This window comes from Atheta coriaria, unplaced genomic scaffold, assembly GCF_025399875.1.
Source record: "Atheta coriaria isolate IRGN ID8LTWV9N9 unplaced genomic scaffold, Caltech_Dcor_3.1 hic_scaffold_4_pilon, whole genome shotgun sequence".
NCBI lineage: Eukaryota > Metazoa > Arthropoda > Insecta > Coleoptera > Staphylinidae > Dalotia > Dalotia coriaria.
This window is the reverse complement of record NW_027045446.1, coordinates 8,447,472-8,459,384: the sequence shown is the minus strand read 5'-3', so window position 1 is coordinate 8,459,384 and position 11,913 is coordinate 8,447,472. Positions and strand designations below refer to the sequence as shown.

The 11,913-nt window shown below is 39.9% G+C and overlaps 1 protein-coding gene across 1 annotated transcript; it reads left to right on the top strand.

Annotated features, from left to right (window-relative positions):
- The first annotated feature begins 7,136 nt into the window (after positions 1 to 7,136).
- LOC135790878 (homeobox protein Hox-D5-like) lies at positions 7,137 to 8,453 on the top strand. The gene is made up of 2 exons (XM_065301163.1): positions 7,137 to 7,875; positions 8,026 to 8,453. Exons 1-2 carry the CDS (start codon positions 7,137 to 7,139, stop codon positions 8,451 to 8,453), a joined length of 1,167 nt encoding a protein of 388 aa, XP_065157235.1.
- The last annotated feature ends 3,460 nt before the right edge of the window (positions 8,454 to 11,913 follow it).

Below are 11,913 nucleotides of genomic sequence, written 5' to 3'. Positions count from 1 at the left end.
GTCACAGTACTAGGGCGACGTGTTTTCGGGGGTGGCGCACATTGCCATCTACTGAATTCCTATAACACTAAAGTAACACATAGGGAAACCAATCATAAAGTATTTTAATTTAACTTTTAATATTTTTATTTCTATCTCATTATTAATACAGAAATGATAACTTTATTACATCAACAATTTGAAAAAATGATGTGCAAACAAAGGCAATTTAATTAAATGATCACAGACTCAACAGCGCACAAACCTAATCAAAACAAATGACTTGAATTGAGTTAGACTTGCGCAAACAGCTTAAGCAATGCTTTTCATCCTTTGATTGCAGCTAATTTGAGTAAATATCAAGCAAATCATCATCATAACAACAATTCTGTATCACAACTATAATTTTTCTTCATTTTTTTCAACTTTTTTTATTTTCAGCTTGTTTTGTTTTGGAATTTTCACGCCGTCTAATTTCTCAATTGTGTTTTTTTTCTGTTTTCTTAAGGTGACACACAAATAGCGCGCTTAAAATAAAAATAATTTGTAAACATAAATTGTGTGGCGTTTGAAAATTTCGGAGGATTGTTCCGCTTTATTTAAGTCTTGTTTAGTTTGGCACTGCTTAGAGATAATCCGGTTTAGTAGCAATAATAATTCTGCAATCATTGGGTAAAACGCTGACATTGGAGAGAGGAGATGTGTGGTTTTACGTGTCTGGTGAGAAATCTTCTTAGATCATTGCTTGAGTGAACAAATTAAGCGATTTTCTTTAATGTGCACGCATTGTATCCAAGCGTGGCGAGGCATCGGGTAGCATCCGTGGCTCTGCCTCACATTTAAACTTTTTTCCAGACTTTTCATTCGTGCTCGTTGGCGGATGAATGCGGTGAGGAGTTTTTTTCAAAACTTGTCGAATTCGTACCGCACAGGCAGACGGTAATAGCACCACTGACATTGTCGGTATAGTTTTAAGTTTTAATAGAAACATAAGTGAATATTTATGATGCGTGACGCCGGTGTCGCGATGGAAAACAAGAAAAGAAGAACGCAAACACAAACAAAATACTTGTACCTAAAGACAATTCTGTAAATTAAAAGAAAGAAATTTCGTTTCTTCAATCATATTAATGAATTTGAATTAAAAACACTTTTAAAACTGTAACTATTAGACTATTAATGAAGATAATATTAGGATATGATCACGAAAGTTGTACACAACTTCCGAAGAGCTAAATCTTCAGTATACCGACAGAGGCGGCACATGTCTGCGACGAATGACGAATGTGCCGTACAATGCCGTGCGACTCAAGCATTCAAATTTATGTCCATCCGGCGATTTTTTTCGTGCAGCATCTTCATCTCCAGTAGCCGAGCTTCTTGTGCTAGCATTATTTATACCGCTTTCTTTAATAAGACCTGCATTAATAGCGAATGCTATCGCGAGTTAGTGCAAGTGCATTCATCTTCTGTAGATTTTTTTATTTTTTTGTCGCCTAACGGGATGTAAATAGATAATATTAATAGGTTGGGTGGTATTAAAGGTTGGGCGAACTCAGGAGTTCAAACTAAGCAGAAATTGATTAATATCAGTGGGTGGAATCAACATACTGCACTAATTTTTATGTGTTGAGAAAATTGTGATTTTCTGCATGAGTACAGAAAACTATTAGTGGATTGGCTTCAATTATCACTGGTGTGCTTGGTAAAGAAACAAAATCTGCAAATGACAACTTCATCAGAGACAGCTTAATCGTTTGCCATTGACGGATAATTAACAACCCACCAAGAGGCAGAGTGTAATGACAAAAACCATTTGTTTGGATCACATTTCCGTATTTATTCGTATTTAATTGCTTAATCAACGCGCAACAACTGAATTTATTATAAAATCTGTGTATGCACACAATGAAAGCTGTACTCTTTTGAAATCTACTTTCGTTTTTGCAATTTATTGCGTCGGGAATTTCACGCTAAACGATGGTTTGTATGCCATTCAAATAAATGTTTTGCACATTTCGTTGATTTCGTAGCTTCTGTATTGCGTTGAATCGGTGAATATATATGAGTGTCATTTAAACGCGCCGGCGAATGCTGCCTTTTGCTACCTGCCTCTCGAATTGCTCCACCGTGGTTCAAAACGCGGCCGATTACCAGCGCGCCATCGGATAAAATGGTAAATGCAAATTTCCGGTCACGCAAATTGCCCATTAAGTTATTACCTAATACTCGCTAATGCCTATTTCCCATACGATTTGTCATTTGAAAAATTTCAGCCTTTTGCCATTCGTGTATTTTTATTTTTATGGCGAATTTTGTGATACTTTTAAAGATGCATATAGTTGAATCATTTAATGTTAAATAATTTTGCACAAGCACGTTGTGCGCGTTACTTAAGTGCGCCTTATATTCGCGATTATCATTCAAAAGACGTCGACGTTATGCGAGCAGGTGCTCGCTGGCGAGAGAACAATTAATCACTGAACACGAGACACGCGCACACAATGTCCGAAGGTATAATGGGGCTAGAGGTGCGACTGAAAACGTGCAAAGAAGTCCAAGAACTTTGCATAAAACTACGCTAAAATAAACAGAATAACAAAAAACCAAGAAGATTTTCTTTAAAAACAATCATGTCTGCAGATACTAAGTAATTACAAAAGCACAAAAAATTAAAAATACCATAATCGACAATTTAAGAGTTTAAATACAATTGAGCATTTGAAGGTTGTATTTTGCAGTGCTGTCAAAAAGTTCAAGAACATACTCTGGAACAAGAATGTTGGCGTTCCAACTCTTGGGTGGAGTAAACGTATAAACGTATGCGCAAAACAAGAAATGAGAACAGAACCACCGACGGGCGAAACAGTTAAACGGTTAGGAAAAGCGACTTGACGCGCGTGCAGCAACATGAAAACGCGCAAAATGCGAAAACTGTCTGTCAGTCAGCCTCAACTCAGACTCAACTCGAAGTGAAATTCTTTCCAATTTCAAATTTAACTCGAAACTCTAAAATTTCTTGTGTTTTCCTTCACCGTGTTTTTTTTTGTCTCTATTTTCAAACATTTTCAACACGTCTGGCCGCGTCAAAATGACGAAATGGAAACGATGATTAATGATTGAACTTGTTGTAAATAGTTTTTCAAACGTCTGGAGAAATTAAGAAAGTTAGTGTTTACTACTAATTTGAGGTCATAATCAACGCTAAACATTTTAAATTGAAAGTGAAGGTAATGACATATTTTAATGACGCTGACTATAGTGGTTAAAAAATTAAGTAAATAATAGAAGAATAGTTGCAAAAAATGTGCATTATATGCATTATGCAAAGAACAGTGTCGAATGTGGGAGAAAATCAATTGTAAACGAGGCCCAATAATAAATGACAAAAATCGTCCATCCATATAGCCGACAAGCATTGGGGATGTTGTCGGTTGTCGGGGTTGTTGCGCGCGAAGAGGGAGAGCGCCCCCACAGCACGCAAATGCCGCACACCCTACGAGTAAACTTATCACACAAAACTATGCAGCACACAATAAACGCAAATGTGGAATATGAAAAAAGAAAAAACTAGCATGGTGCAAAACGGAAACTACCCCTAATCTAAACCACACTCTGATATCATAATTTTATCATATGCTACCCAAAAACTACCAAAAAAATTCACTGCGTTAATGGTTTCAAGGTCTACCCTGCTTGGGACTTCATCCTGGGTCCTGAGTAGTGGAAGTTTGCATTTTTGCGTCGAGTTTGCGAAGCGTTCGCTTATTTCGAGTGAAAACAACCCGGTGCTGCGTGCGGAGCGGCAGCCGAACGCCCGTTTGACGTTGATGAATCGTATTTCGTACGAATGCCAAATTGTGAAAAGAAGAGTAGACCGGGTCGGGGTGCCCGTCGAACGACGGCGCGCGGAACGAGCCAGGGCCCCGTCAAACGAACGCATACCGGAGTGTTGTTCGGCGAGTGCTTTTATAGAAAACTTCTCGTGCTCCTTGCGTGCGCCCACTTTGCACTTCGAGGGAATTTCCAATAAGAGTTTCAGTCTTCGGTGTTCAACTCAACGCGAGAATTTTTTAATTAATAATATTTTAAGTTTAAACCCTTAAAAGTAAAAAAATATGTTTTGATTTATATCAAAGATGATTCCTTGAACGGAAGCTGACAACACAAAGTTCTTACCCGAGGTTGTCTTCGAAATCAATCAAAATCCTAGTTCATTAACTACTATTGTTCCCACACAAGCAGAACTAATACTCCAACATCTTAAGGGACGTGTGTTATTGTTGTAATTGAATCATTTCACGTTGTAAAAATACAAAGTGCCAATCATCATGGCGAGTGAACCACGTTGTTGGCATATCATAGTTGGAAAATGTCGGCGTTCGGAAATTTCAATGTTGACACGTTGACTGACAGGAGGTATGGCCGAAGCGAACCCTCCGCGGCGCGGTTTTCCGTTTCCATCCGCAAAACACCGCCCGCTCCCCGCGCCACTTCCCTGACAGCGTCACTCATGGTCTCATAGACATGACCGATCTGCATTCTGCACACCACCGCGCGAGGGATGAGGATTACTTGCAACTTTTACCCCATCCGCACGAATCCCAATCGGGTGCGTTAAGAACCATTTTGGATTAGTCGGTATCTACCTACTAATCCACTGTCCACCATTTTATTATACATTTTAAATACGGCACATGAATATCCTGCTGATGACACAAAAGACAAGCGCATTCTAAAGTTGTGGTACGTTATGTAGAACTCGTCCGATGAATGTCAAGACAAGAAGATGTTGAGACAACTCCACAGATAAACAGCCCAAGTATGCACGCACAAGATCTACAGTTATGCCGAACGGTTGACGGTTTGAAGAGGGGACCACCATGCCAGGCATATTTCGCCACCCTTTTGAAACAATAAGACAATATGCTTATTGAAACTCAATCAGATAATTTTCAGTTCAACTTTGAGATTCACGACGTCAGATTTCAGCCGGGTGATAATTTTTGACACAAATTGATCAACAAATGAATTTTATTTTTATTTTCACCGTTAGATATGTATTAAAATATTATCACATAAATACTTTTAGTTTTGATTGATTGATTTCCAGTGGTCTGGTCTGCGTGATAGCCTGATCACTAATGAATATGAAGAGTATTGCTCGCCAGGGTCGGGATTCGGAAGTCAGGCGGATGAAAAATGGTCATCAGCCGCATTGAATAGTGAATGTTAATAGTGTTTGCTATTGTATTATACGCGATATCTGATAGATGTGTGCGTACAAGTGTGCATTTCATGTGTGATATCAGTGGGCAGAGTTAGAATTTGGGTTTTACGTAGATTCGTTGATTTTGCACGCGAGGGGTGCAAGCAATTCACAAATGAATCCATCTGGCATTTTTGGGACACCAAACAAAATATACTAAACCTTCAAATTAGTAAAATATCATAAAATTTATTTTTTTACTGTTTTTCCTTTAAAATTTGTAAAATTTTGTAAATTTTTAAAAATTTTATCAAAAAATTTATTTTTCTGAGTCAAGTTTTTGGGTACACTCTGTATATTTATAACAGTATTGAGATATATCAAATGTTGGGGTAGATCATGGGGTCGTACGACTGGCGTGCTGCTAGGAGTGTTTATGAAACCGAAACGAAACCGTCATAAAACCCTCACTTCTGGCGGGCGGCAATTCCGTGCAGTAAAAATAGCGCTCGCGTGTGAAATCGTAACTGCACGCGCTCATTCAGCACCACGAGTGTGCGTTAAATTAGCACTCTATGCATTATAATTCGCCTCCATCGCGGGCATAATTTCGTTTATCTGAATTTAAGCACTGCGCTGTAATTTATACGCGCGCGAAGCCTACAACTTGTTACTGCGTTACCTTTCATCTAGTATATCATATTTCACATGCAATTACTAACATGTAGTGCGAGATACGCCCCAGTCAATTATTTATAAACAAGATTACGTGCCATTTTTCTTGGAGACAAGATTTAATTGTAAATATTTACGTTTGTTGTGAATTTGTCATGATTGAAAAGTCAAACGGTTGTAAATTATGTTTTTGTGTTGTGATTTGAAGGTTTATTGCTGGACAGCGGTGCGTCTTTACTACTTTTGAAGATATTTGACTAATGCAAATGTATGGATCATAAAAGTATTGAAGATGCGCATGGCGTAAGCGTGGGCATGAAACTAAAAGTTGTAACACTAAAAGCAAAATATTTATCCTAAATGTTTTTGTGTGATAATTGAAGGCACTATAAATGTAACAATGTACCATAAAAAGGGAACGTTGACTTCTTAGAATGTGCATTGAGAAACTTTCCGTTTTTTTTTCTTAAATTCAGTTTCGTTTCGTTCCGCTGACCTATATTTCCAAAGCGTGCAAAACATGTGAAGGTCAGACTGAGATATTGTTTGTTCCAAAAAATGTAGTAAAATGATCAAATATTTGCTAAAGGGTAGCCAATTTTCACATTTATCAAAATGGGATTGAAGCCATGCGTGCGTTTAAATTCGGGCGCAAGACACATTGTTATATCTATAGAATTAGGGGTATCGATATTGGGGGCCGCAATAAATAAGATGAACGGTACACGGAACTGCAGATTTTGAGGGTGTTTGACGCTAAGGTGGGGGTGGTATTGCAGCTGGACGCAAATAAAAGAAAAACGGGGCCAGCGTTTGTACCCCGTAGCCTAGACCGGGGGTGCAATCATGTGCACCCCTCCAACACACGGACGATTGTCCCGCTCGCGCGGCACCCAAGCACTAAATAATACTGCATATTATGGCACTGTATGGAAGTTTTACAGCCTTTTACGAGGCACTGACTTTTTGGGGGAAAATAAGGTTGACAATATTTAACATTTATCGATACGCCGACTGCGAGATGGAACGTGCCGAAATCGTGCCGCATTCGCAATCGGGCGTCTGACCAAGTCTATACCCCACGACCGGGGGTGCCAAAATTCAGTCGATTCAATCAATTCAAAGATTCAGTGTGCATTGGCGTATTGTGCTGTCAGTGTTTCGAACGTTTTCGACGCTCGTGCATTCAACCACAGTTCGCAGTGATTTTCTGTGTTCGTCGTGACTTTTTTGTGCGGTTTTTGTTTCGCCGAGTGCTGTCGCTGTGTACGACATGAGCGTGGCGGAGAGCACGACCGATTACTGGAGCGCTGCCAATCAGCCGTTCTATCAATCGTTTCGAAACAATCAGTTGATTGACAGCAATCGGCAGGAACACAACGAGTTTTATAATTACCAACACTACGGCAACACCAACAGCAACCCGTTCCCTACATCCTGCGAACTCTATGGAAGCACATACTCAACACCCACACATCACGACCAACAACAACAGCAACAACACACACATGCGCAACAGCAGGAATATTACAAAAGTTTCGGGTACGAGTACGATTTGTACGCGAATGCCAAGAATACGAAGGACGGTGAGAACTACTGTCGGCAAGACGCTGACGAGCGAACGCGTCAATCCGCACCGCAGCAACCGCTGACAACGAAGACGGGTGGAGGCTGTGAATTAAAACCGGAAACCTACCTAAACACCTATGACACTTGTCGACAAACGATTTATAACAATTCGTCGCGTTCGAGCCCGAGCGCTAATGATCTATCGTCCAACAACAACATTGCAGCATCGCCGAAATCGTCATCTACCTCGCCCAAGTCACCATCAATTTCGAATGATTCACCAGCGTTGAGAGCCTTGTTGAACACACCAAAGGACAAGAAAATAGTTTACCCCTACAGCGCTGCATACGGACGCACAGAGTCAAACGACATCGACGTGCCGCAAGGCAGCCCCGAATTGCCGAACAACTATTACCCTTGGATGAAGGCACCCAATTCAAACGGTAAGTTCTTCCAGTAAATTACCCCGTTTTCGATTCCAACCAGGAAAAATCTATCGAAAACAATTTGAGCAAATCATTTTTCTATGCAAATTCCCCAAATGATCTTCGAGTGCTTGAACTAAAGAGGAAAAAAAATTTGAATTGTTTCAGACATCGGGGTGACTGCTGTTGTGGACGGTGAGGGTCGCGCTGGAAGCAAGCGCACCCGCCAGACGTACACCCGCTTCCAGACGCTCGAGCTCGAGAAGGAATTCCATTTCAACAAATACCTGACGCGGCGGCGTCGCATCGAGATCGCGCACGCACTCTGCCTAACCGAGCGGCAAATCAAGATTTGGTTCCAGAACCGGCGTATGAAGGCGAAGAAGGATGGCAAGTTCGGTGCGGGCGGGCCGGTGCTGCCGGGTGGCGCGATGCAGATCGATTTCGACGAGATTGGAGATTCGCCCGGCGCAATTAGCGGCGAGCAATGCCGTTACGACTACGACTACACCAATCCCGGGCATGTCGCAGCGAATATGCACGCTAATTACTATCGGGTGAACGAAATTCAAGAGCGGCATATGACCACATGCTAACTTTTGCCTATCTGCAATGAGCGCGCGATCAAAAACTGAACATGTACATATCACACCATCAATAATTCAAGTCATTAGATCATAAGAAATGTTTTATAAAAAATATTTACCTAGATTAATTTATTCATAAAGATTTATATTTTTGTCGTGAAAATTTACAAAAAAAAATTCTGGTGGTAAACTTTCACCATTTACACAAAACATAAATTTTACAGCTGCGTTTCACCCCTCTTTACGTATAAGTATACAAAAGAATCAAAACTTGACCATCGCTTTCCATTTACACAGTTTACTCACTTCAGTTCAGTTCAGTTCAGATGCTTCAAAGTCAACGTGAAGATATTACCATCAAACTACAAGCAATACCACATCAAACGCATTTAAATGTAAACGTGCTGTTTTTTTCTTGTTGAACCTCATCTGATATCGTCGGCATCCAACTCGAACAATGTCACAGTGTCGTGCTTAATCTCACATCGTACGTACGATCATTAATTACAACCATCCGCGCAATGCGCAATACGCCGCATGTGCGTGCGGCATGTAAGATGTGAGCCACCGTGCTAAGTAATGTTGGAATCAATGTTTGAGATCACATAGCATACGCAACAATACTGATGGCATCAAGGTATGCATCAATGGGTGAGTTTACTCTACAACTCCGCATTCCATCCAGACAAAAGCCGAAGAAAATCGGAGCATCTAAGAAATGACCAGCCAAATATCATTAACCACCGACGGGCATGAATGAGACATTCAACACGTTCTAAATGAAAGGTATTAATAATTCTGAAAGCTGTCCAAGTAAAAATTGAAAAAGTCTATAACTAGATCAACACCACATGGCTGGGATAATCTAGAAATTGATCATAATGTAATTTAATGTGATGTGTTGGTAAACAGATCATTGGTGCTTCTGATTGCACTCAGACTCAGGGTCTTGCAGAATATCGACGTTATTAATATAAATGATTCCTGAAGTGCATTCGCGTGATAAGAACCAGGAAAACATCTCCTCTGTTGAATAAAATGTATGAAATGCACACATACGTCGCAGATACCGGTCTGGATAAGGATATGATGTTGGATTCGTAAATGCACCGCTTTCGGGCAACAACACGTTCTGGTTTCATTGAAGGAAGAGGATGGAAGCCATGTTGGGGCATGCCATGTGTTCACGGTTCTTCGCTTCCTCGGTCATCGATATGTGCGTGCGTACGTCTAGGGAGAGGTAGCTTAATCATCGTTATTGAACCTCTTAATGGTTCACATTGTCCACCGTACGATAAATCATACGTTCGAGCTGGCGATCATCGAACGCCATGTCCATTGCGGGGTTAATGGATTTAAAAAATCCATATTAGGTAATTATGAAAAAATTGGATTAAGGTATACAAAAAATAGGATTTTAATGGTTTTCAGATTAATTACTGGTTAAAAATGCGATTTGAATGCGACCTGCAAACACAAAACTTCCATTAAGCATCAGTACCCAACATCAACGTGTACTTCCATTTGATCAGGACATTTCAATAGCTCACATATGCCTAGAATTCAAAGCTATACACACACACACATTCACATCTAGGTAAATCCGAGTTCTCTCTCCTCATATGCCTGTCGCTTCCTGCGATACCGGAATGGCAGCCTGGCATCCACTGTGGAAAGTGTGAACTGAATGGCGTGCGCTCTGTATCGGTACATAATAGGTTCAGTGACGTGTTCTACTAACCCTGACAGGAGGGTCGCGGGCGCGGGCACAGCTTTTTCTGCAAACCTGCTTTTATGCAGGCAAAGTTTAGCAAACATGAACATTTGACGCTTCGTAGATGCTCACTAGCTGCTGGTGTTGGCACCGGTGAAGGTAGCACACGAAGAATTCGCACGTCGGCCCACGAAAGGGACGTTTTCGTCTGTGCTGTGAGCTGCATCCCTCGGATAGGGGGGAGTGTTTCGCACACTCTTTCCTACACTGCGTGTGCGGACGAAGCGCACGGCTACATTGGTAGGAACCAACGGGACGACTGATGGATTACCCGACCACCCTGTCAAACGCAAGATGGATCTGCCATTTTCGGGGCGAAACTTACTCTTTTAACCCCCGCACCGATATCTGCACCGCCATAGTAACACGATTTCGCCAACAACAAAAAATCCTGACATGCCACCCGACAAATAAACTCCATGAAGAGCAAAATATTGTTTAAGATTGTAATTCTGTATTGTACTAAGGCTTTCAATCAGATGTGAATGCTAATAGTAAATGTGTAATAGTGTATGGAAGCATATGAAACATGATTAATAGACTCGTAGGCAGGATTCTAAATATAAAACGTTGAATAACTAATGGTTTGTTGTTTCATTTTCACAGGCGCTTCCGAGCATCGAGCATCTTTATTACCGTCCGCGCTCGGTATAGGCAAGAAGCATCTCAATCGATCAAGCAATCTATAAAACTGACCTGAGACTACTACAACTTTGTTTACTATCACATCCACTTGTATTGTGTAAAACAAATCATAAATTACTAAAACTTACAGAAATATTTTTAAACTTAAAGTTTCCATTAAATAAATTTAATTAAATAAACATTTTAATAGCATCTTTAATCGTCCATTCATAAAATAAACTAATTTTACATTAAAACCTACCATAATTTTTTAAAAGTTGCTTCAAATTAACATTTTATTTGATGGATCCTTTAAGAAATTAAAAAAAAAAAGAAAAAAAAATTGTATAAATTTAATATAAAGTGTATTAATGCAATTTGCATCCCCTTGAGACTTAAATAACTGACTCTAACAACAAGAGGGTGTCAGGACAAGAATGACACCCTACGCATTCCAAAGAAATGTCCTTACAAACACAATAACACATTTAGAAGCAAATAAATTTGCACCTTAAAACGCAATATGGTCATTATGACGAAAATACCCAAGAAAAATAAACACTATAAAAAAATTACCTTCTATCATGATACAAACCTGACTTTAAAAAAGGAAGCAAAACAAAATGCAAAGAGAATTGATCGTCTGCCCAGTATAGTTGCCTTGCAAGTAGAGACAGTGGATGATTTAATGCCCAATCGTTGATATCCAGCTCATGCACGCGCTCTGCTACCAACCGATACGCCAAGCCACTGCTGACGATTATGAAGTATTTATATGCAAACTGGTTAAATAATTTCGCAATTACGGCGATGACGATTAATTACGTTTAATGATCGGTAAATGCAGCGCTCGTAATTAAGACATTATTTTCTTGCTGAGCTTGCTTGCATCTTCGTCGACAAGGGATAATCTACTCTGTATGTGAACTAATTATAAAAGTAAATAAAAGTAACTATGTTTTTTTTTAATTTTTTTATAAACTAACAGGTACAGAGCATCAGTCAAAACATTTCAATTTGAAATTTTCGATTTCCAAACACTCCATCAACGTTTCAACGACCGGCTCGACT

Excerpts from the sequence above, each read along its gene's own strand:
- LOC135790878 (XM_065301163.1), top strand. The coding sequence starts at position 7,137 with ATGAGCGTGGCGGAGAGCACGACCGATTACTGGAGCGCTGCCAATCAG. Across the intron at positions 7,876-8,025 it reads GAAGGCACCCAATTCAAACG|ACATCGGGGTGACTGCTGTT; the intron begins GTAAGTTCTTCC and ends GAATTGTTTCAG.